The sequence below is a fragment of the Callionymus lyra genome, chromosome 8, assembly GCF_982586985.1.
Source record: "Callionymus lyra chromosome 8, fCalLyr1.hap1.1, whole genome shotgun sequence".
Lineage (NCBI taxonomy): Eukaryota > Metazoa > Chordata > Actinopteri > Syngnathiformes > Callionymidae > Callionymus > Callionymus lyra.
The window spans coordinates 10,998,304-11,024,867 of NC_141825.1; the positions used below are offsets into that span (position 1 = coordinate 10,998,304).

At 37.4% G+C, this 26,564-nt stretch overlaps 1 protein-coding gene across 2 annotated transcripts in view; it reads right to left on the minus strand.

The window, feature by feature from the left end:
• Positions 1–26,564, minus strand: part of brsk2a (BR serine/threonine kinase 2a) — a 214,767-nt gene that overhangs the window by 64,950 nt on the left and 123,253 nt on the right. For both annotated transcript variants that reach the window (XM_087796672.1, XM_087796671.1), the window contains exon 3: positions 1,356–1,441. In XM_087796672.1, the coding sequence (XP_087652798.1) occupies positions 1,356–1,441 (86 nt within the window). The remainder of the gene's footprint in view (positions 1–1,355; positions 1,442–26,564) is intronic.

A 26,564-nucleotide genomic window follows, 5' to 3' on the forward strand; every position in this document is an offset into this window, starting at 1 on the left:
TCGTAACCTCTTGTTCGCCGAGATTTCAGACAGGGGAGAACCAAGTCAAATAACTTCAAAAACATGGTCATGATGAGGGACTCACTGCATCTTGGAGAGGAAGACTTCAACACTTGAAACATGTGAGGAGAGTTGGGTTTTAACATTAAATAAAAAATTAAAGTAATATTTTTTACTATGACTTCAAATCACAATTGCGCTTAGAATTCTTTATCTATGTTGTTCTATGTCAGTACTATATTGGGCGTTTAATTTTTTTCTGTTTTCCAAGAAGGTACTCGGAGAAATATGTAAGGGGTTCTGATGTACTGGTGACAAGTTATGTTGGATGACTGAAGGTCTAAAGCCCCGGAATTGCTGTGGTTTTGGTGATTTTCCCAATTTACCATCTTAAATATATGGTTCTGAATTTGGATTATTTATTAAACATTACAGACTAGCTGCTTAAAGTTTAAGACCATCCTTGCACCCTTTTTTTTAAGACGTTTAACTTCTCCAATCCTCCTTTTTCCATGGTAAAATCAGACTGATATTTTTAGGTAGTGTAGAAAGTCCATAAATAAAACTCATTTTCCGACACACTCCTTTTGCACAGCGGGTGCCGGAGATCTACGCCGAATGAATACTGAGTGAGTCTCTTTACTCAAAACCCCTTCAAGAATCTACACTACATCATGTCTGGAAATTAACTCGGTAAAAGATAAAAGTCATTTGTTTTCCCTGTGATGTTACCAGCGACCGACTGTCCCGACCGATAAAGCCACGGGCACAAAATATGATTTTAATAATCTCCTTATTGGATAAATCATTACATTGTGCCGCCTCTCTGATCCGGAGCGATGACATGTAGCATGCGGCACGTCAAATCTAATCTGGGCCGCGAACCCACGACGGGCGCTAATTGAATTTAGCCGACGCGCTCGGTCGTCTTGCGGATCAGGAGGGCGACCGGAGACGACGGATCGGCCTGTCACTCATCCCGGGGGCAAAAAAAAAAAAAAAGTTGTCTAATAGATTTACGTGCGAATCCTCGAGAGCGTGGAAAGTAGAACCCGATAACGCCAACGAAAAAAAAAACCCTCCATGTCTAATGCTTGCTAATGCGGCGGCCCCCTGATAAGCGTGCCGTGGTGTTTACATTACCGGGACTTCCTCTCCTTATTAGCAACCTTAACCTTATTCCCCAGCGTAAAGCCACTAAATTAAATTCTTCATGCCATTTTCCTAATGCGGTGTCCGCCCCCTCCAGGCCTATTATCGCTGCCCATCGTTCCATATCAATTAAGCGAGGATGAAACGGAACATGCAGGAGAAACAGATGTCTGAAGCGATATAAGGTGCGTAATGATACTTACAAGTATTTTTTATTCTCGTAGACGTCATGTAGCTTTAAAACGTGCGGGTGTTCTATGAGCTTCAGAATCGCTATTTCTCGCTCCACCTGGAAGAGAGGAAGAAACAGGGATGGGGAGGAGAAAAGAGAGAGTGGGTTAGCGAGGTGTCAAGTTTACAATTTTTCCATTTTTTTTTAAAAACAATAGATATCTAACCAAGGTCGTGTGTAACATTCCTATCTTAGCTCATATACGCCAAGCTAACATTTTGGCTAACATGTATGGAATGCCAGGAGGGCCATAATTAGGTAATAAAAAAAAGCGATTGGAAATAATCCAAATATATCTACAACATGTTTTAGAGGTATAGATAAAAATAAAAAAAACTTTCTACCTGGTTGTGTAGTTATTATATGATGCTCCACTGTGTGATTACTTTGTTTTAGCAAAGAGAAAACGCTTTTCTTGAATCATGGAAGTTGTTTTAATTGCTTTTATAGTTGTTTTTTTATCTTTTATTAAGTGAATTAAGCTCCTTGGCAGAAGTATATCGGTGTTTCAGTTTACTTGTATTATAATTATTGCAGAATATTACAGGTTGTATTTAATGATACAAGTAGCTAGAATAAGGATGTTTTACTATTTATTGTATATCTATCAAGTGGGTGAATAAAGTCCCGTCAAATATTATTTATTTACACATCAAGTTAACATGTACTTTTTAAAAAGTATTGTGTGAGTGTATCTTTATTTATCTTTACATTTTGGGTTAATGGAATCAAAGGAGTAATTAGGTAATAAAAAATAAAAATAGAGACATAAACCTTAATGGAATGAAAAATATATATCAAAATATAACGTGGATATATATATTTAAATGGGTATAAATGTACTTATTTATGTGGCTAAGAGTAAATAAATACATGCAAAAACATGAATATAAATGAGGAAATGGGTATGTTTTTAAACAATTTCTCTCACAACAGTGACATAAAAGTTGATTTAGTTCAATGATTCAATAGAATCCTGTTTCTTGTAAAGTATATTTTCTGTTGCTTTGCTTCTTCTGAACAGACCTGTATGCGGAAAACCTTCCTATATCCAGATGTAACCACAAAACAATATAAAAAAATTGTTTTGGAAAACACTTCTGTTTACTATCATTATTTCGCTAACAAAGTAACTGACAGAGACTGAGTAACACATGGATCAGATAACCTCCTTGGCAGGGGTAATAAAAAATGAAAAAAAAATCTCATTTTCTCTCCACATTCTACTACGAACCATCTGTACTAAATCTTTCTGACATGCTGACTGTAATCTGAGCGGAGCCAGAGAGGTGTTGGAGATGAAAGATGAAAAACACGACAGCCACGTGTAAGAAATCCTACAACAAAAGTCACTTTTATATTGGTCTTTAAAAAGTATTCAACCATTTATAGAAGAAATGTTTGATCATTCCTGCAGTTCCATTTCCAGTCTGGAGGGCAAAAAGCCCACTCAGGTAGATCACGTGTGTTCTAGATATTGCAGACGGCTGAGTCAACACAATGTTAAGTTTTCCTCTTTTTTTTTCTATTTTTACAGCAGAGCTGCGGTCAGAAAAACTACCATGAACTGGGAGACCAGTGAGTGAATCCAGTCTTATCAGTTTGGATTAGTGTCAGCAGCTCAGTAGGCCGTTGTCAGCAAGTTCAGCTGCCACAGGAAATCAGCGGGTGAACTGGTTCCGCAGAAGTCGCATGAATCTTTAACCCACCCCGCTGCGCCTGCAATCATGGACACCCCACTGAAGTCCACGTTTCATCAGCACCGTCTCTTTTCTATCCCTTAATGACCTCACTTACGCATTTCAGTCAAACACTACGAAGTGAAGAAAGGAGAGAGAAATATGTTCGACTCTGGAAAAAGGCACTTTATAAAATGATTGATATGAAGACAGAATTTTTATATTTATAGTCTATAAATGCTTTTAATTTCATCATAATATTCTTCACTGACCTCAGTGACTTTATACATTTCAAACCACACTTGTTCTTATTCTTGTTAAATGAAGGCCATTGAAGGCCACACGTAGTGGCAGTTAAACGTAAACAAAGAACAACTTGCCTCAGTGATTTCAACTCAGATTCATGTGTAAAAGTGGGTCATTTGAACCAAGGATTGCCCAACATACTGTGTATTTGGGGTCATGGACCGATTTTTTTCTTCCACAGACTGACCTTGAAATGAAAGTAGTTAAAAATGAGTATGTTTTTGACATATTTTCACTTGTTTATAGGTTTATTTTCAAGTAAATCTGACAAAACTGACCGTTACTTCTAAGCAAATCTGTTCTTTATTTTTATTTTTTAAAACACCGTTTAGACAGTAATAACAATCTAAAATTATATCTATATAGAACTCGTCTAATATTAGCAATTGACATATCAACTCAATCTATAGGATATTGGGAATTGACAGAAAATGGAAAAAGAGAACAAACTGATTTGTTGCTTTTATTTAAATAATATTTGTTTTCACTACCAGGAAGAATCTAGAAAGATTTACTGATTTTATCCCCAACAACAACTTATATTTAATTCTAAACTGTGACTGTTGTGAGGGCACATAAAGACATAATAAAAAGAAACAAATAAAACAGCCTGAATATATTTAAGAGGGAGAAAGATAACATTTTAGATACATTAAATATATATATATATATATATATATATACAGTATATATAAATTATAGAACAGCTATGTGCAGAAAATGTAAAGTAGCTTATTTTAAGTAAGGGAAAAAAACAAATAACTTCAGAAAGTTGTGCTTGGAAGTAAAAAAGTGACTAATAATGACAATAAGTAGGAAATAAAAGTGTTTATTAGCGCTCAGAAATATTGAATATATTTAATCTGACTTCAAGGGGTTAAAGGGCCCATAGGCCATACTTTGGTTCTGTTTATAGTCTTGCACAAGGAGAGCAAATATATATTTGGAGACTCAGGAAGTCGAATTAATCTTCACTGTACTTCATTCCTCACAAATCTTTGTATTTTCAAAGCCATAAAACCTCTGAATGATCATCTCCTTGACATTGACTCACCGCCGTCGTCTCGTGCAAAAATGTGAGTCGAAAAGAAAACGGTCTTGACGCTCGTGTATACAAATCCAGCGGGTCCAGCATTAGTGCAGAAACGGTGAGTTGGAAGCACAATTTGAATTTCAGATGCGGCACCAGCGGGAGGAGCAGCTCCGGCTAATCAGGGCTTATCCGAAAGACTAATGAGTGATATCAGCAGAAGCCACTTCTTCACCTACGTCTGAGGTGTGAGCTTCTTCTTTTCTTTTCTTCTCTGTGAGTGTGTGTGTGTGTGTTTGTGTGTGTGAGACGACCGCTGGGCTCCTCGCAGAGAGACTAATGCTACCCTGGACCCCCCACGAGAGGAGCACATCTGGATCCACCACTGAGCAGGTCCTTTAATTGAAATAAGAGAAATGAAGCTTAATGTTGAGACTTAAGTGTGAATCAGTCGACTTACTGCAAGATTAGCTGCTGATTGTCAGACTAATGAGGATCACTCTTCACGAACTTACCGATAACCTCCCCCCCCCCCACTCTCTTTCGGTAACCCCCCCGAATTCCATCATTTATGTTTAACACTCCCGGATCACACACATTTACTGGAAAGTCTGTGAAGCAGTTTTTTTTTTCAGCAGAGCCTTAAAAAACGCTCATCAGACGCCTCCGACTTCTTCTGTATCTACCTGCCAGGTGGTCTTGTTTGGGCCTGGCTGCCGAACATGGCTCGACGCTCCATCATTAAGAATTCCATCTGTGGACGTGAACGGCTCTCTGCGGTGCTTCATTATGGTTTTATAAGCAAGCGCTTAAACGCCGCTAAGATGGAGGAAAAAACGCACGTTGACTGTGCTTCGAAAGCAAATCTTAAAATGTATTTTTCGTTCAGAGAAAACTCTTCTAGGGTCTACCCATTACATGACCATCTTGGCCATAAGTCTCGCACATCATTTTTATTTATTAGCAACATAGTACTTGAAGATCTTTTTTTTAAAAAAAATTTTCAATCCAATCATTCATTCTGTTATTAAAATGAAGCCCTTGAAACTTAAAAATATATAAATATCATTAAAATCCTATTTTCACATACCAACCCGAAACATACCAAACCGTAACAAACAACCCCATAATATTACCAACCCAAAACAAAAAATCCTATAACACACTATCCCATGACATACCGTCCCGTAACTTACTATCCCCGTAACACACTATCCTCGTAACAAACCATGCTGTAACATACCGTCCCTTAACACACCCTTCTGTTACACACCATGCTGTATCCCATTACACAAAATGTCTAGCTATTACAAAGCCACTGTTTCTGGTATTCCTTCCCAGAAATCCCATAACAATTAACCCTTGTGTTGACTCTGGTTCAAGGTGAACGACCTCCCTGGCTACCATGAATACATCTGTAGTGGCTGAGGTCGTTCATCTTGAACCAGAGGCAACACAAGCGTCAGACGTTTGCAGGAGTCAAGGTCTCAAGCAGGTAAATTATTTACTCTTCTTGGTATCGAGTTATAAATCTTACCAGCCCGTAAACCATTTTTTTTCTATTATCATTAGATCTATAATGAATAAAAATGATAGTTAAGTTAAAGAGTAAATCAAAAAAAAGTCAAAACGGAAAATGTACTTAAATAATAAATAAATGCATTTATTATTTCATTGAGTTGAATGCATCGCATTCTTTAGATGGTTGTAGAACTTGGATCACAATAGAAATTATAATATTAATAGGGATTTATTTGATCAGAGATATCCAACAACAAAAGGGACACTTTTGATAAAGGGGGGGAAAAAAAGGAGCCAAAATGTGAAAAACTATTTCACAGTTACCTAGAAATACAAGCACCAATTCCTCACAGACTGGAAAATGCATCAACACAGCAAATTCTCTGTGTGTTTTTTCATTCTATTGTGATGTGATTTTGACATAAATCGCTTTTTGTGACAATTACATTTTTCAATTAAAACAACTGTAAATGTATTTCATACACTCTGGTTGAATAATACAGATAAGGAAACAACTTAAATCGGCTGCAAATGGCTAGTTTGGACATGAGGTTAGGAATCAGACACATTTACTTGTACAAGGAGAGGAACACAGAATGTACATTCTCATGTCTGATTTCTCTCTAAAGGAAGAACTGTTTCGGTTTAATCCTTATGCGCCATTGTCAGTAATTCATTATATGAGAAACAACAACAAAGTTCACAAACAGAAAAAAAACACAGACTGGGATGAAGTTAAGGCTGGTCTTAGAAGGTGGACAGGATAGTTCCTGATGGTGAGCAAACCTGTGTTATTTAGGGACATCACCGGGATTCCATTTCCAACTGAAGCTAAGCAATAATTAAAACACAAGCAATAATAAAAAGGTGTATTTTACTAAATTAGATATAATACTGTAGCATAGCAATTTCCATTAAAAAGAAGAGAAAAGTGTTGATTGCACAACTTTGTCTTAACCAGACTCATTGGTCTTCCCTTGTCTATCCAGAAACTTCTGAAACTTCAAACAGGACCATTGACATTTGTGAACAGACATTTGAAAGTTAAACTAATGAGGTTTGACTTTTTTATTGAGGCCATCATTTGTGTGTCTGGGACACTTGTGGCCATTTCTTACCATTAAAAATGCATTTTGTGTTAGATACTCTTAGATAGTCATCTTTTATATGTCACACCATTTCCTTGATCATCACTGACTGACGTCTCGAAGAAGCCATTTGTCTTGTTATATTCATTCGCCAACTGAAGGCGCAAGGCATGATGGGAGAAAAAAACACATTACTGTACATTAAAACCTCCGATAGTGGCCGAGTAACTACTCAAAAGACTCTTCTGCAAGATTAAAAAAAAAAGTGATGAGTCATCTTTAGTACTCCACATTTTAAGTTGCACAATGTGGAATAAAGTTTCTAAACCAAGTTTTTAACTAGAACACTGCATATTTTTATTTGCTTAATTAATCAAAGTTATAATTTTTGTTTAGAATCAAGAAACACAGCTTAGTACTTCAAGTGTGATTGAAACACTTATGATTGGGTTCAACGTGTTGACAATCACATTTCAATGTATTTCCAAACACACTTTAATGTATTGACAAAGAAGTTTTAACGTATTTCCAAACACATTTCAACGTATTTACTAACATGGTTTAATGTATTTCCCAACATGTTTTAACATATTTCCCAACATGGTTTAACATATTTCCAAACACATTTCAACGTATTTACTAACATGGTTTAATGTATTTCCCAACATGTTTTAACATATTTCCCAACATGTTTTAACATATTTCCCAACATGGTTTAACATATTTCCAAACACATTTCAACGTATTTACTAACATGGTTTAATGTATTTCCCAACATGTTTTAACATATTTCCCAACATGGTTTAACGTATTTCCAAACACATTTCAACGTATTTACTAACATGGTTTAATGTATTTCCCAACATGTTTTAACATATTTCCCAACATGTTTTAACATATTTCCCAACATGGTTTAACATATTTCCAAACACATTTCAACGTATTTACTAACATGGTTTAATGTATTTCCCAACATGTTTTAACATATTTCCCAACATGGTTTAACGTATTTCCAAACACATTTCAACGTATTTACTAACATGGTTTAATGTATTTCCCAACATGTTTTAACATATTTCCCAACATGTTTTAACATATTTCCCAACATGGTTTAACATATTTCCAAAAACATTTTATTTTATTTCCCAATAAGTTTCAAAGTATTCCCTTACACGGTTGCACATATTTCAAAACACAATTTAAAGTATTTCCAAACACGTTTTAACATATTTCCAAACATGTTTTGACGTATTTCCCGACACGTTTCAAAGTATTTCCTCAACGTTTTAACATATTTTCAAAAAGGTTTTAAAGTATTTCATCCATGTTTTAACATATTTCCCAAACACGTGGTTAAGTATTTCCAAAGCCATTATAAAGTATGACGAAACTTGTTTCGACAACTCGTTAGCGCTAAAGCTAAATGCTAAAAACAGCAGTTTTTCCCCACAATGCAGCGAGGTGAAAAATAATTGCTCCCTTCTTTCATTTGAAAGAAGTATTGTTTGAAAGTATTCAGGAGAAACCGCTGGTACACCAACGACACAAGTGTGTCATCAGACATCAAGATGATTCGTTCAGTTATCATCGTTGACTGGACATCAGGAGGCTGGTTGATTAGAAACTCATTGATCGGACAGAACTTCCATCTCCATCATGTTGTGATGATTACAATTCCTCTTCAAAGATCTATAGATTCTTCGGTAACCTTTGTCAAGATAAAAAAAAAATACATACGTCTACAGATAAAGTGCTTCTTCAAAATAAAAATTCCAAAACATTTTTGGCGTGGGATTGATGTATCTCGTCCAAGTGTTTTCTGATGTGATAGATCACGTAATTATCGTGAACTTTGCAGGTGCAGGTTGTTTGCGTTGGATCGGTGGAAGGGAGGATGAATGCGGCCACATTGACAAATCACACGTGTCGCCTCAAATTCTGAAGATGAGAGCAAGTTTAGCACGGCTCCATCAGCTCCATATTGATTCTGTAAATTACAGCCCCGGATGAACAAACAAGCCGTCGAAGATGTGGAAGGCGGGGAAGGATGCCGAGGTGGGAGGGGGGGGGGGGGTCGCATCGGGCGGCTGAAGCAACTATGCAGAAAGATAAGGTTCAAGTCACACGTGTCACGGACGGCGACAAGCAAGACTAGAATCTCAGAGGGGGGAAAAACATTGGATCACAGGCTCTGTCATCTTTCGCTCATCACTTATTGCATCTGTCACTCTCTTTCACCCGCCGTAGCCTCTTCCCTGTCCTCGCACAGAGCAGGAAAACACAGACATTTCTGTCACATCCCCTCGGCGAGTCAGTGAAACGTCCCCTGATACTAAGATGTGAGGATCAAAGTCAACAGGGCGATCATGTGAAGCAGACGAGAAAAAGGGGAAAAAAAATAAGGGGGGGTTACTCTGATAACACGGTAGATGCGAGGGATGGATGATGAAGAAAAAGAAGGTGCAGAACAACAGTGGAGAGCAGCAGAAGAGAAGTTAGAAAGACTAATGTACTGTAGAGACTAAAGGGCAAGAGTTGCACCGACAGCTGGAATTATCTCACAGCTTTCTCATTTACAACACACAGAGAGAAAAGATGGTCCTCTGGCAGAACACTCCGTCTAGTGATATTAAAAAGGAAGCAGGAACAGGAAGGAAGCTGCTGAGATTTATCTTTATTTATCAGATTACATGTCTATAAATTCTAGTTGTGCAGGAAACATCCGAGCAGGCCGTTTAACGGGAGACGTAAGGTGAACATTTTTTAAAGCGAGGTTTTCCTTTACAACCATAAGTATTGTTGAATAACACTATAACATTTAACTCATAATATTTTTTTGTAATGTCGTAATAGATGTTTTGTGATTATGTTGTATGCCATTTTCTCAAAAGTATATTTTACTTTTGTAAAAAACAAGGTTAATCCAAGTAAGACTTTTTTTTTGTGCAGCAGTTCCTCTTCTTTTTATCAGTTATAAGTTGATGGTCAGAGTAAAATGACAAGGCTAATACATTGTTTTCTGTCAGCTAATGTATGTTTAAGGGTAATAGTTTGTAATTAAAAATATATATATGTGATTAAACATAACTTAATGATTTTAAATGATGTTTTAAAGTCAAGTGCCTTGATATATATCTATTTAAATAATAGTAATCGTTTTTTTTTTTCTTTTTTCTTGACCATAAAAACCAAGATTATTTCAAATCATACATTTTATGATAAGGTTCATTTTTATCAGAGGTATTTTTACATTTTACATTTTCATGAAATAATTAAATAATCTCCAATAACATTACAAAATGATTTCTTATATTTACTACCCCAATTTCTTTTTAATAACATTTTTTAAATGTATACTTTTTAAATTTAAGGGTCTTATAGCTCAAATGTACTTATTTTGTCAACATATATTTTCATGATTACATTACATACCATAAAAGATCATTTAATTTCCACTCATTGCACTTTTAATTAAGGCATGACAACCTATAGACATTTATACAAATGCTGATAATGTCACAAAATACTGAAAATATGTTTTTTTCAATTTCAACCCAATTAAATAGAAAATTAAAAAGGAATTTAGTTACAATTTTTAGTTGCTTAATTAAGTTTTTGGAACATTGGGTGGCAATGATAACACTTATTAAAGTATTAATCCTTTTAATGTGCAATTATGTGGAACTTTATTCTACACAGAATTACAGAAATGTCACGCATTTAATTCCATTTATCTAACATGGACTGGTAATGGCTAGTGCTCAGGATACATTTATGGATATTTTATATATTTTATTTTCTATTTATTCACTGTACATTTAATACAGTGAACATTTATATTATAATGTGGAACTTAAAGCTAAACAGAATTACATCAATTCTACACATTTTTTGTCTCGGAAATTAAGTGATGTTGAAAATATCATTGAAATATTTCTAGAAAGTGTCGACATATATATGCGAACAAGAGGACTCAGACTCAGGCAGTGGGGGGGTGACGGGGGACAACCTGTCACGAGGGGGAGGAGACATCACAGCGAGGTGTCTGGATCGCACAAGAAAAACAGAGCCTGTCATCCATTCATCCGATTTGCCATGTGGACACATTAATGCATGAAACACACCAGCGATCATGGCAGGACACACACACACTCCATCCATCCATATGTCGAGCCAAGATGGCCTGTTTACATGTTTGAATGTGTGTGTGTGTGTGTGTGTGTGTGTGTGTGTGTGTGTGTGTGTGTGTGTGTGTGTGTGTGTGTGTGTGTGTGTGTTTGCGCACATGTATCCCTGTTTGATGAATGTTGGTTAATAGATGTCAGCCAGAGGGAGAGCGTTCAAGGGTAAACACACACACACACACACACACACACACACACACACACACACACACACACACACACACACACACACACACACACACACACACACACACACACACACACACACACACACACACACACACACACACACACACACACACACACACACAGAGACTTTGGGGTCGGTTGTGAAATGGATCTAGAAAAACACTTTTTTTTTTTACTCCTCTGTCCATTTACATTTCATGATCATGTTATTCTTTATTCATGTTACGATTATTCTGTTGCCAAAACAAACATCTCGATTGGTTAATTAGTGAAGCGTTTGTATTCCCCCCCAAAAAAGGACTCCAGCTTTGACCACAAGCTAATCGAATTAGAGGCTCAATTAAGTCTGTTTAAGCTTGTGCTGCGAGGTCACTCACTTTCATCCGCGTCCGTGTGAATTATTCATCAGAATGAATTACCTAAATTGTTCACAAAACGTGTTTCTAATCTTGAGCACTTAGTCGTCCTCGAGTAAATATGTTGTTTCTTCATCATTAAACAGCGGTAAGAAGTCATCTATCACAACCAAGACATCTTTAAATGAGCATGTGTTTGGGATTTTTACTCCTTAATCTTCTTTATAACTCGTAGTTCAGTTGTCAATTCAGTTTCTAATGATCGGGGTGAGATTCATATTAAAGCAGGCGACTTAAAAAATTATTTTTACTTTGTTTTGTTACGTCCCCAACACAACTTTTCTATCTCTGACCAGAAGCTCGCTCATGATTCTGCCCCGAGTTGGTCAATTTCTCGCACACACTCAGGGGAGAGCAATCGATGCCAGAGCCATGTAAATCAATGTCAACACGGTCAGCTCGTCTCTCAGTTCTTATCTTTTATCCACCTCATAGCTGTTGAGTCTCGCTCATTATCTCAGCTCTCCCTCCTCCTCTCTGCTCTCCTGCTCCACTCCTGTCGTCCTTCTATCAATCTGCGATGTTGACGCGTCCGTCTGGACGTCACTGGTGTGGGCGACAGCCTTCATATGAACACACTCGTCCCTGCGTCGCCTTGATCAGATGAGTCTCACCGATGGATCATTAACTTTGATCACCTGCTCTGCAGCCTCTGAAACATCCCTTTACAATATAGTGTTTACATCTTGACATGGAAAGAAGAGAAAGGGAAAGTGTTACTAGTACTAGTAACATGCTCTTAAAGCGCTGGTAGACTTGTTGGCTACTAAGAGTACTAGTTGACTGAAAGAAAAAAACTTTCACTCGTGCTACCAGAAAGCCTAATAAAGGAACAAGGTCAAATGAATTATGGTTTCCTATTGGATCTTTAACTATCTTTTAACCAATCATTGAGTTAAATATTCTCATGATCCCTCCACTTGGATTACTAGTACGACTAGTGACCACTTTTAGCTTCACTTGTGGTACCATAGAATTCTACTAGTGCTACTAGAAAAACATCTTTAGCTCTTCTTGTATTACAGGTAAAGAAAAAAATATTTTACCTGTACTAGTTATTATTAGAACTACTAGTACATTTAAAAAAATGAACTGGTTAAAACAAATCCTACTTCACTAACTGCACTGAAAAAAGTTATTAGTTAAGTTATAGATAACCTAAATGTTTAGTAAGTATTTGTATTTACTAGTAAAACTAGTAGAAACATAAACATTCACTTTTTTTGGTCAACTAGTTCTAATAGTAAAGCTAAAAGTTTTGCCTAGAAGTACTGGCAAGCCTAATGAAAATGCAGGGGGGTTACCATTTGTCTAAGTAGCACAACTGAACGCTTCTGAGTAAACTTGAGATATTACTGGTTTAAAAACAAAAGTGAAGTCTACTCGTACTATTATCAACAATTTTCCTTAGTCTACTTGTAGTTGTTGTTTTAATAATAAGTTGTACTAAAGCATTAGTAAATAAGATGATCTCGACTGAAAACACAATGATAAAACTAAATATTAAATAATAAAAAAAAGGAAATACATTTCATAGAAAAAACTTTGAAAAATAAGTCTGTGATAATAGCCACATTGATGAACTTAACTGAATTAATATTGAAAAATAAGATAAGATGTTTTAATACACATTAATACAGCTGGAAAATATGCTTGTGTTTTAATACAAAGGGAATCAGGAGGTGATCCGAAACACATTGTCGGCTGTAAAAATGTATTTTACCGACCTGTCGAAGATAAAACAAGATGCCTTTATACAGTATATGTTATATTTTTGGCACTACTTGTATGGCGAGAAAATAAAAATGTATATCACAACTGAAGGTTAAGTAGTATTGTTGACTTTTTTGTATTCCTAGAGCTACTAGTACAGTTATAACAGTTAACTGGTTAAGTTTACTGACTATACAACTACATAAAAATGTACTTTCATAGTATATATTCTTGCTTTACTGCTAAAGTCTACTTCACTACTTGCAGTGAAACACTTTTCTATATATAGTTATGTATATACTATGTAGTTATAGATAATTAGAATTGTTATCTAGAAAAGTGATTATATTTCTTCTAGTAAAACTAGTAGAAACATAAATGTAGTCACTAGTAACACTGAAAGTTTTTTTTTGCTACTAGTGCTACTAGTAAAGCGAAAAGTGTTAACTAGTAGTACTGGTAAACCTAATGAAAATGCAGGGGGGGTTACTAGTTGTCATACTGGTAGCACAAGTAAATGTTTTTGAGTAAACTAGAGATATTACTAGTTAGTTTTCTCGTACCATTAGTGATCTTTTTATTTTGCTCTCAGTCTTAAGGTGTACTAATGCTAATAAGTAAAGTAAAGTAGAGTTAGTACATCTAAAAGAAGGTTGACGTCACCGATTTTTGGAGTTTTCCTAAAGTTTTCCTAAAAACAAGAAGATCTCGACAGTACATTATTGGTAAAACAAAACGTAAGATACGAAAATGTGTTTAATGTTTTAAGTCTGAAAAAGTAAAACTAACAGCCAGACATGTATACGATCTTTAAATACACATTAACACAGGTGACCTGAAAATAAATCGCCGGCTGAGACGAGTGCATCTCACTGACTTCGTCGAAGTGAAAACAACACGGACGGGAAAAGTGAGCAACGACTAATGACTCCTCACGGGTGAAGTGATGGGAGCCGACACTGGAGATGAACACGGATTCATTATCTGCACGTATGACGGCGCGACCCGGTCACTGACACGTGAGTCCAGTCGATAGTGAGACGCCGACATGTCGATGGAGGCCGGAGTTAAGTTGGCAGGTCCGGTCGACCGAGATGATTCAAATGAGTTTGTGAATAAGTAAAGACGGGTTTGGTTCTACTTTCAAGTTGATTCTGAACCTGGACAATCCTGTTAATATTTTAATAGAATGTCTCTTGAGGTTTTATCTCTTCGTTAAATCTTTATAAAAAACGCAGACAGTTCCACATTAATATTTGAGCAAATAAATGCATGAAAACATGTCACATGTGTGAATTAACAACCAGCTAACAGATGCAAATAAGCAGTTAAAATGTATGAGTAATGCCGAACGCCTTCTCTCTCATACCCTGAATCATCCGGGAAGTTTACAATGGTTGAGGTGTATGATGAAGAGCAGTATTCATGAATATCTTAGCCAGAGTTTACGACAGACGTGGGACATGTGCGACCAAATATGATCCCCTGTAGGCCCCCCTAGAGTGTCAATATGGATTTAATATGTACAAACAATTTAAGGGGACATTATTCTTTTTTTCCGTTTTTAAATTAGGTTTCATATGATGTCATATTTAGTAAAATATTTGAAATAAGCATATTTGTATTGTGGGAGGTGCTGGGGGTAAAAAAGTTTGGTCGAATTTGAATAAATCACTAAAAAATTGATAGATGTATTTCAATGACATGTCGATAAATAATGATACATTTGTGGTGGTGTTCTATAGTTCCATCTGGATTCAGGAAGGTTTTTGAAGGATTAATCATTCACTTGTATGGCTTCTATGCACTGCTGCATGTGCGCCCGACTTCAATAAAAGGAAAGGACAAATCAGTAAAATACATTTCATATGAATTTTTAGACAAAGTGTGTATAATATTAAAAACTAAACAAAACTAAACATCATTGATACTTTTTTTTTTTTTTTAACGGGCATTTTTGAAAGGGCCTCTGGTGTCTGGTTATAAAATAAATGATTTAACTAGAGGACTTAAAATACACATTTTTATTTATTAAATAAAGGGGAAATGTAACAATTATTTTTAAATTAAAAGATCTGACAAGTCAAATGAAAAACCCAAATGCTAATTCACAAATATGTCCGTGAAGAATTTCTTGATAAATTTTGTGATGAACTTTTGAAAGATTAGAAAATTCTTGCTGCGACCACTCTCCACATTTGAGCACATTTTTATACACATCCTAAGTAGCCCTCAGAAATACCAAAGGAGTTACAAAAGAAAAGTTAACACTACAAGTACCAGAGAAGAGACATTCGGATTTTCGACCTATAATGCCCAAACAAGAGCCAATTGGCTGGAAACCCCCTGTGGACATTTATTTTGTATGTAAATGATGCGATCATTGTTGCACCACAGGAGGAAACATAGTGAGGGGCAGGATCAACTGGAAGGAAGGGGTCAACACTTGGGTTCGTTCCTTTTTTTGCCAAGTTTAATTGATAAAAAATAGTAGCAAAAAACATATTTACACATCTTAGAGAGTGGCAGTGAGTGTGTGAGTACATTTCAGCCATCACTCACAATCCTGGCATTGCCGTGGTATCTCCCTTCTGCATCTGCCATATATATTGTAGAAGTCAACACATCGCACAGTGGCATGATTGTTCTTACATTTATTTTTGACCTAACGCGTGGCTATGTTCCCAGGGCTTGGTGTGGAATGTTGGTGCCGAAGAAATTGTTTCTCTCTTGCCTTCTTTGCAACCACATGAAAGTTAGCCACCTATCTTGCAAGCTCCACCAGGAAGTCCACCCCTCACTCCTGCCTCCCGGTGCACGACTTTTACAGCACATGTGCATTCAGGGCTGCCATATTGATAATGTTATAGAAAATGGCGACAGCCCAGCGTCGTGTTCATGTGCGGACAGCGTAGTCCCGCATCATCTGGTCCATCACATCCATGCTGCACTCCGTAGTGTTGTAAAGAGTGACGGTGTTTGGCTTCCTTTGGGTGGTATTCATAGTCTGAACCACGCTTGGAATGCTGCTAAGAATGTAGACTGTCTTCTTCCGTTTGGGCGCATACACCGTCAGTGCGGCACCAATGGTTGAAAACACCTTGGTGGTGAATTCATTGGGGTCCCTCTGTCTAGTTGAGTGTGACAATACATTGCAGATGTACTTGGATTTCAAGTCACAAGACACACCCAAAACTTGATCCCAAACTTGTCAGGTTTCGTTGCAATTTACTGCTGGAAACAGCAGTGAGTCTTTGATGGGAAAAGCTGTTCGTCAATAGTGACGCGTCGACCAGGAGCTGTAGGATGCAATGCAGTTGGTGACAAATGATCCCCACACCGAAAATTGCATCAAACTTATCTTTCCTCACCCACCACGGGTGTCCCTGTCATCAAAGCATAGATGTCACATGATGTCTGGGAAGCGATTTCAGGACTTTCTCCTTCATTGAGTTCTTGCAGCTTCACAACCACAACGTTAGTCTCACCACGATACACGTGTACTGTGGGACCGTCCGGACGATCCACGTACTAATATCACTTCGATTAAACAGTCGACAGAACTCTTAAAGCAGCCCAGGTTACTAAAAGACTGCTGTGAGACGACTTTGTGTCGGAAGAGAATCACGCTGTGATGCGCGAGCAGCTGCCGGTGTCTATAAAAGGCAGCACCGCGATGGAGAAAGTTGATGCTTGATTTTATTATTGCGCCCGTGAGGCGGTGATATATGAATTCTATTACCCTCCTTCGTCTAAACAGGACATAAAATATTAACACAATACTCAACGGCCTGATGAATCGCGCGCAAATAGCGAGACCACGAGCAATATCAACAAGTAAGAAAATCCCTCGGCAAAACACAAGAAGTAAACAACGGTGCAAACTTTGAAGATTTACGACCGTGAAGGCATCGCTCAACTCAGATGGAAGGTTTGATACATGAAAAAAAAAGATCTGCCGGGGAAGCCAGCGGTGAGCCTGAAAAAGAAAACTGAGGTGTTTCATCAGTGGAACATCGCAGCGGTTGTTGCTTTTGAAAGTTAAAACAGTGGCATCGGTTAACGCGTCCGTCTGTCGCCTGTCGTGCTCAGCGGGGGGGTCCCCCTAATATCCTGAGGTTCCCTGACTCCATGCTGCTTTACTTAATACACGACTCGAAAATGTCCTGTCGCCTCCATTTTACCTGACATTCCTTGAACCTTTTATGCCAACATTTTCTTTTGCCTTGTAGCTAGCTCGTCAGTTTTTACAGACAGCATTAAAAACCTTTTCAATCCTTAAAGGGCACTAATGTATATTTACTAGTTAATCTAGTTTATCTTAACCACACCCACTCTGCTGTGATTGGTCGAACATCAAAGTTTGTCACAGGAAGTCTCCACCTTCAAGGGACGTGTTGTATAAACAAAGCAGGGCATGATCAAAGCTGACTGGAGGAGGAGTGAAGACCAATTGATGCAATAAAGTTCTACCTCACCTAACAATGGAATCCACTCTTGGAGCCTCTTGTTTGCCGAGATTCTAGGCAAGGGAGAACTTTATAAAGTAATACGTTCAAAACAGGGTCATGATGAGAGACTTACTGCATCTTGGAGAGGAAGAATTCAACATTTGAAACATGTGAGTGAGTCAGGAGAGTTGAGTTATCACAATAGTTGATCTTTTATATTATCATACAGAAAACAAATATTGAACCCAGAATTATTTTGTTTATTCAACGATTATAGTTATCTGTAACTAGCTCAAAAGACATGAGTGATGCGTTACAATAATCTGTGCAAGTATGTTTGTGAAGTAGGTCCATGCATGCATTTTAATTTAATTTAAAGAGAAAATATGCAAAACTGTAATACACAGTAAAACCCTGATCATCATGCACTTTTTCCAAACGAAATGATACTTCCGACAGTCCGACATTTAGTCATTTTACAAAATTCAAATGAAAGATAAAACTATGAATACATTCAACAGAGACTGAAAAAAGATCGCAAAAGAATAAATAAAATGTATACAAATATTAATGAAAGGATCCAATGATCTTTATCAAATTTTATATTGTAAAAATATATTGACCACTTTGATCGCACTTACTTAAAAATAATGAATCTAATGTACCAAAAAAACATCCTGCCTTACAGTCACCAGTAATGCAGATAAAAGTATCGAGAGGAAATTAACCATCCATCCATCCATCCATCCATAAACTATCCTTCAATCCAGAGGGAAGTTGAAAACATTATGAAGGGGCGGTGAATTTTGGAAGAAAAAAAAAAAAAAAAAAAACTTGGAAGGGGGAAATCGCGGGAAAACAAACGCTTAAAAAATACTTTAGCATTATGCTATCATGTCAACAGAGTCTTTTGTAATCATTTCTAAATATTGATGCTCCACCAAAAATTCTTTGTTCACTACGAGTTAAAAAGATAATGTGTCCTTGTGATAAATCTGGTAGAGAAGAGAATACATATGGAGCTTCATTCACGATGTAGATTTAAACTTAACTGGACGAAACCCTAAACAATGAGGTTCCCAAAAGGACTGTGGACTAATTATAGCAGCTGCACAGACTAAACTGTAAAGCCGAGCCTTCTGCCTTAGAAGCTGATGGATCGACATCCAGAGCCACAACATATGAAAAGCCATTTGTTTCACTGGGTGTCTGCGCTCACACTGCGGTGGCGGATGCACGGCAGCTCGTGGACGCCGTGGAACACACACAACATGAAGAGGATGTCGGAGGCATTTCTGTACCCGACCCACCTGCGGCTCGGCGCAGACGGAGGAGAGCGGCGATCTATAATCATTAGGAGGGAAGAGTGGAGATGGCGAAGAAAGAAAGCTGCAGTGCTGTCAGTGAAGTGTCGGGATAACAAGATTAAACCGTGTGTGATTCATCTGTGGCGCCGACACCGTGCTCCGAAGACCACCCACCCCGATTTTCTGCCGCTTCATCGACTCAACATTTGTCTCAGAGTTTTGCCACTATCGTTTTTAAGCAGTTCTTCTAGTTCTTCCCACACACATGGATGTACCTGCAGCTACTGTAATGTCCGGTGCCTCCGGTGAAAGTGTTTCGCCCATTTCCTCGTGAAAACAACAAGAGGAAAACTTCCTTTAGCTCTTGATGTACATAAAAAAAGTAAAGCTTATATCTCATATATAAACGTTCTAAATCCTACGATGTTCCAACTGGAATATTCATCTCAACTTAAAACTGATCAACCTCATGATCCGTGGACATTCAACTTTTATTTTGAAAAACAATAATAACTGATCAATATAAACTTGAAAAAAAAAAATCACAAAACAAAACAAAATCAATCTGTAAAGACAGATCTAATGAAACAGTATATTTAAAATAATGACAATACTTGTTACTATTGAGAAATGTTAAAGGGTGTTTTTGCGTTTCACTTTAATGTGTTAGATTTGACATATTTTACCACTACATACCGACAATTTGACTTTTATTTTGAAGGCAGAAATGAATTCATTTTATAATCAACATTTCCTGATCTTTTTTATTCATGTTTTGGGGTTTAAAACAAAGATTGACTGAAATGATTAATTAATTAATTAATTTTACAATTAAATTGGTTTAAAAAAAATTAAAAAAATATCTCTGTCCATACAAGTTTTTTTTTTTCACTTTTCTTTCGTTCTTACGGTTTAGCGCAAAATCCTAAATTTGATCATTCACATGTCTGTGAAACATACAGAACATTTTCCTGTATTGATATTTTTGCTACATTTTGCAGATTTTCTAGAATGCTGAAGCTTCTTTTTTAAATGCACTAGACTCCTGAACCCTCCTCAGCGCATTTTTTGTTTCACCTTACGATTTTAAACCGGAAATTATTTCCGTTTACAGGTCATTGCACACAATGTCCATTCAACTCTTATTGTGAAAAACAGAAATCGACACTATCAGCACTTCCCAATCTTTTCCTTTTTTCGGTTTAGGGTTAAAAAAAAAGGTTTAAAAAATATTAACCACTTGTTTTTTCATTCAATTTTAATTAAGATATGTTTGGTGTTTCATTTTAATAATATATAAAAAACAATTTACTCTTTCCATACAAGTTTTTTTCTACGCTACATCCTGAAATAATGGTTGTCACATACTCCAAAAGTACATTTTCTAATTCTATTAGAATTAATGGTTAATGGGGGGGATTTCCATTTCCTGTTTTCAGAATTAAAGTGTGGAATAGTAATATAAGAAGATATGAAGTTTTATTTTCACAAGCGTAAAGAAGGGAAAATGTAGCTGTAACACTGCAGCAGGAAATACATATTTTGAGACCTAAACACACTTGTTTAACAATGTAGTGTCCAACATGGAGATGTAGAAAAACATCTCGCTCTTGCAGCACAGAAGACAAATCTAGTTCACATGGTGTTTTAACTTTATGTTCAGCATCCTTCCTCTCCTCTCTCTCATGTGCTCTCTTCCCCTCATCCTGCCTTCAGCGGCTCTGCCTCTCTAAGCTCAGGGACAGAGGAGTGACTTTGAAGATTCGCTGCTTCAGGAGCGAAGAGAGAAAGTTACTTCGGCTAATTAGTCGTCTTTATCCCGACAGCAGCAGCTCGCCGCCATTAGCTCCTTGGCTCGGGAGGAGAAGGAAAAAAAAAAAAAAAACACGGAGGAATCACCAGCAACCACCGAACGCTGCCTGCTACAGATAGCACGTTGTTAGTCCTCGTAGCTTGAGCAACAATATTAATTTTTCCTAAGGATTAGAGAGAGAGGCTGCACACGGTGATGATGTCATCAAGGGCAGCCAATCCTCCATGTGGAGCGCAGAGTTCCAGAAGCTTCAAGATGTGCTTCAAACAACGGCGGGGGTTCATAAAAAATTTATGTAGTTGAGGCTTGTTTCATGGCGTAAATCTTGGCTGTCACAACAACGTGACACAGGACATTTAAAAAAAAAAAAATGTTGTTTTATCCTAAAAAAAAAGTCAAAACAATTCAATTAAGGTCAGGACTTCCTCTGAGGAACTGTGGAGTATGGAGAAATAATCTGAATACATATTCTCCTGTGAATGTTTGAAAAAAAGCGCTGTGAAAACAGACAGTGGTCTGATGCAATATTCATGTTTGTCTATCATCTAAACCAGTCAAGTCTGTGCAGTGAGTCTACAGTTAGTTATTGAAACATCAAAATTATTTTATTGATTTTATATGAGCTCTGTTTTTATGAAGTCAACTAAATTGAGTTCCTTTGTGGAGGTATCCCAGTATTTCTTATGCATGTTGACCTGGGAAGCTTTTTGTAGAGAAGAAAAACACACACAGAAAGAGCAAAAAACACAGCTGTGTGGAGGGATCATCCAAATCTTTTCAACGATGCTATATGTTCAGCTCACTATACAGAATTTACCGCTAGGGAAACAATTTAATACGATATATTCAGCTCACGATATGTGCAGCTCACCAATATTGTATTGTTTAAGCGCTTTGTGACCCTGGTCTGGAAAAGCGCTCTATAATTACAAATTACTTACTTACCCTACGATATTTTCAGCTCACGATATGATATGTGCAGCTCACGATACTATTTGATACGATATGTGCAGCTCACGATATGTTCCGCTCACCTTACCATATGTTCCGCTCACAGAACTATTTGATACGATTTGTTCGGCTCATAAAACTATTTGATACGATCAGTTCGGCTCATGAAACTATTTGATACGATATTTTCTGCTCAGAAAACTATTTAATACGATATTTTCCGCTCAGAAAACTATTTGATACGATATTTTCCGCTCAGAAAACTATTTGATACGATGTTTTCCGCTCAGAAAACTATTTGATACGATAATTTCCGCTCAGAAAACTATTTGATACGATATTTTCCGCTCAGAAAACTATTTGATACGATATTTTCCGCTCAGAAAACTATTTGATACGATATTTATCGCTCAGAAAACTATTAGATACGATATGTTCGGCTCATGAAACTATTTGATACGATATTTTCCGCTCAGAAAACTATTTGATACGATATTTTCCGCTCAGAAAACTATTTGATACGATATTTTCGGCTCAGAAAACTATTTGATGCCAAATTTTCCGCTCAGAAAACTATTTGATACGATATTTTCCGCTCAGAAAACTATTTGATACGATAATTTCCGCTCAGAAAACTATTTGATACGATATTTTCCGCTCAGAAAACTATTTGATACGATATTTTCCGCTCAGAAAACTATTTGATACGATATTTATCGCTCAGAAAACTATTAGATACGATATGTTCGGCTCATGAAACTATTTGATACGATATTTTCCGCTCAGAAAACTATTTGATACGATATTTTCCGCTCAGAAAACTATTTGATACGATATTTTCGGCTCAGAAAACTATTTGATGCCAAATTTTCCGCTCAGAAAACTATTTGATACGATATTTTCCGCTCATGAAACTATTTGATACGATCAGTTTGGCTCACGAAACTATTTGATACGATATTTTCCGCTCAGAAAACTATTTGATACGATATTTTCCGCTCAGAAAACTATTTGATACGATATTTTCCGCTCAGAAAACTATTTGATACGATATTTTCCGCTCAGAAAACTATTTGATACGATATGTTCAGCTGATGATACGATTTGATAAAATACTTTTAGCTCAAAACTTCGGCAGTTCTACTCATCGTGGCCCAACAGAGGTTTTCTATGGTCCGCTTTTGGCCCCTTTACCCGAAAACTAAACTGGTCTGTTTTTGAAGGCAGGGTTGGAGGGTTGACTCACCAAAACAGAGGAAGAAAAAACAAATTAACTTGACATTTTAAGTCAAAGTTCTGTGACGAATATCAGTGAAAACATGAACTGATGCTTTTATATAATTGGCATCTATTTCTGAACCATTAACTCTCAGCATCTCGTCTTCTAGACAATAACATTGAAACCTTGTGAGGGAAAATACCTGGTTATGATCACATTAAACATCACTCTCGCACATTTCCAGAGCTATGTCTTCTGACAGACTTGTCAGAACACCTATTCACTCGCCGTCTCCCCGCTTCCAAACATGACAGACGGCTTGATGTAAGACAGTTTTTTTCGGGCTTAAAAATAAAGGAGTAGAAAAAAAAAATGCATCAAGTATGACACTTGCTCTTTGAAGCACTCAAAGCTTGTTCCCTTTGACAGAAAGTTCATACAGGAATTCATTATTCCAGTCATTCAATGTCTCTCAGCTTCATTGTGAGCTGCACATTAAAGAGTTGCACGTTAGTTATATAAAGTTTGACACGAGCTAGACTTTTCATTTTAACTTGTCTCCGGGAGACAATTAATGCAACCCGTCCTGCTCCCCCCTGCCGGTCCGGGTCCCCGGGAGGCCAAGCGAGGGTGAGGACACGAGAAGATCCCAATCATGGCGTCTGCACATCCATATACATGACCACGTGTGTGGGCGTTCATGTGTGCGCGCACACACACACACACACACACACACCTGTCCAGGAGAGTCAGGTTCGTCTCTAATAGCACCACGGGGACCAGAAACATTTGCATAGTAAAAGGTGACATTTTGCAGGCAGGTCTGGCAGAAGAGTGCAACGCCGCGACTCTGACAGGCAGCCAGAGGAGAAAGTCGAGCGTGCCAACCAGATTTACAAGAAAAAACGCGGCAAGCGTTCAAGGTTGCGAAGTGCCGCGACTGATCGGAACCAAGCGGAACAAGGTGGACAAGTTTAAAATCGGTCACTTTAGCAGGATGGTTGAGAATCAGGTTAACCGTGATTGTAGTTCATCTGATTTCATGGCAGCGGTAATGTTTCCATACGAGCACGAGTGATTTTGTCACAATTATCAGGATAATACGTTTGTTTTTCTCTGTGTAACAGTTAAGATTCAACCGAGTCATATTTGAAATCTCGCATCTTAACAGATTTTTCTCAAGTCACGTTACAGTTTAAATTAAACTTCAAAAGAGGAGAAAGAAAAAAGGTCCAAGCAAACCACAATGAGTGAAAGCGACGTGGAACAAAAAAAAAAAGAAGATTTTAACAGGCAGAAATCTGGACCAGAACCAGACCAAATATCAACAGCATTGTGCTGTGATTGGCTGCGAGGGAGAAGAGACAGGGGGGCTGGAGTAAAGTGACTAAAAGCAGAATATTTTACCTATTTAAAGTACATTTTCTGACAAGTTTTCCAGGTTTTTCCAGTGGACTTTTAAAACAAAAACTTTTTAAGGCACGGTTAAGACTGATGCCTAAATTAAGTAACAACAACCCCAGGCTATCGTCTGACTAAAATTTATTTACGTTCGGACTTCTCTTCTAACTAATTGTGTAATTCCGAGCTGCAATTTTTCCTTCTTCTAGCACCCTCTCTGTGAACTCATTGCTAAAGCCCGATCAGTTTAGCGAATTTTACTCTCATCACACATGCAAAAAATGATTAGAAATCACTCAAAAATCATCCTTTTTTTTTATTTTGCAAAATGTTTTACTGATGCATGTGGCAAAGGTTCCAGTCTGGGATTTGGAAGTACATCTGATGACTATGATATCAAAGCTATCTGCTTTTCAGAAGGTGTTTGAAATTTCCTGAAGAGTTCTGGTCATTTTAAAAAATGGCAACAGAATCGGGAGTCTTAGGAGAGTTATAGCCCACCTGAACGTCACTCATTTTCTAGTCACCCTCACGTCGACTAAGGGTTGCGATTACTTTCAGTGTAATATGTTCATTTTTACAATTATAGACAAAAATGTTTGTTCATTTTGATGTAGCAACTGCAGCTCACTTGTCTTCGTCTTCATCTCCGTCTAAAAAGACCCTTAAAAACATCCAAATACCTCCGTACTGCTCGTCTGTAACACCCATCTTGTGTTGAAGCCCCGACATGAGGAATTATTCCGGAAACAACTAAACAAGTCTATATTTAAAGATAGTTTTTAGCAGAATCTATAAGGCAATCGGTGTAAATCTTGAGTATACACTTGTAGCTGGAGCTTCTGCTACACACAAACTTAAATTAAAGACTTGGTTAAGATTTTTCAGAACAATCTCTTAAGTCTAAGCTTCATTACAATATGTAGGTATTTGGATGTTTTTAAGTGTGTCTGTTTGGACGAAGACAACCAAGAAGACATTTAAATGAACTCACATTTTTGTCTATAACGTTTAAAATGAACAGATTACCCTGAAAAGAATCGAAACCCTTAGACAACGTGAGGGTGAAAAAGGTGAACCATCACTTTAATTGATAAAAAGTCAAAACTAAATATATTAAAAAAATGCTTGGCATCAGAAGATTTCAAGACACTTATCATTTTCATGAACACAAAGGTGATCAGTGTGTTTTGTTTGTCACAGTATTAAAAGTAAATCATTCATTTCTAAGCCTTTAATTCACACAAGAACCACTGTGAAGGCTGAAACCGAGTTTCTAAGTTTGGATCAAATATGTATGACCTGACTTCCCATGCACTAGTTATGGAAACTGAGACAACGGTGGAGTTCAGTAATTGGTTGTGAACTGCAGGTTCAGCAACAGGCCCCGGTCTTGTGGAGGAAAAACCTGTCAAGAGTTGCTATGATTTTTCTCGGGCTAGAACGATGACGCCTGAGTCAGGACATCATCGTTCTCCCTTTCTCCCCGGCTGTCACATTCTGCCGGTTAACCTACTATTTCGGCTGCTCCTAATGACACTTGTGTCAGTGCTGAGGCAGCCGGAATGATTGTGTTCCCCGAATATTATTCTGCATTTTTCGCCGAATAGATAAAGGCAAAGACAGGAGGAGACGTCGACACAGCGAGAGGCTGATTAACACCCACTGTTTATCAAATGGTAATGCTGGCGCGGGGACGGCTTTTCATCTGAAGGCTAATGATTTAGTCGCGGGCGTGACGCGAATGAAGGGATTTTTTCTATTTGCAGAAATGTGGGGAATGAGCAAAACCATCAGACTCCTGCTTCTCAAAACCTTCATCAGATAAGGGCTCGCGTTTCTCAAGCGGGTCCTCAAGAAGAAAAATGACGGCACCTTGTCTTGTATTAAAGCTACCACAGCTTTGCCACTT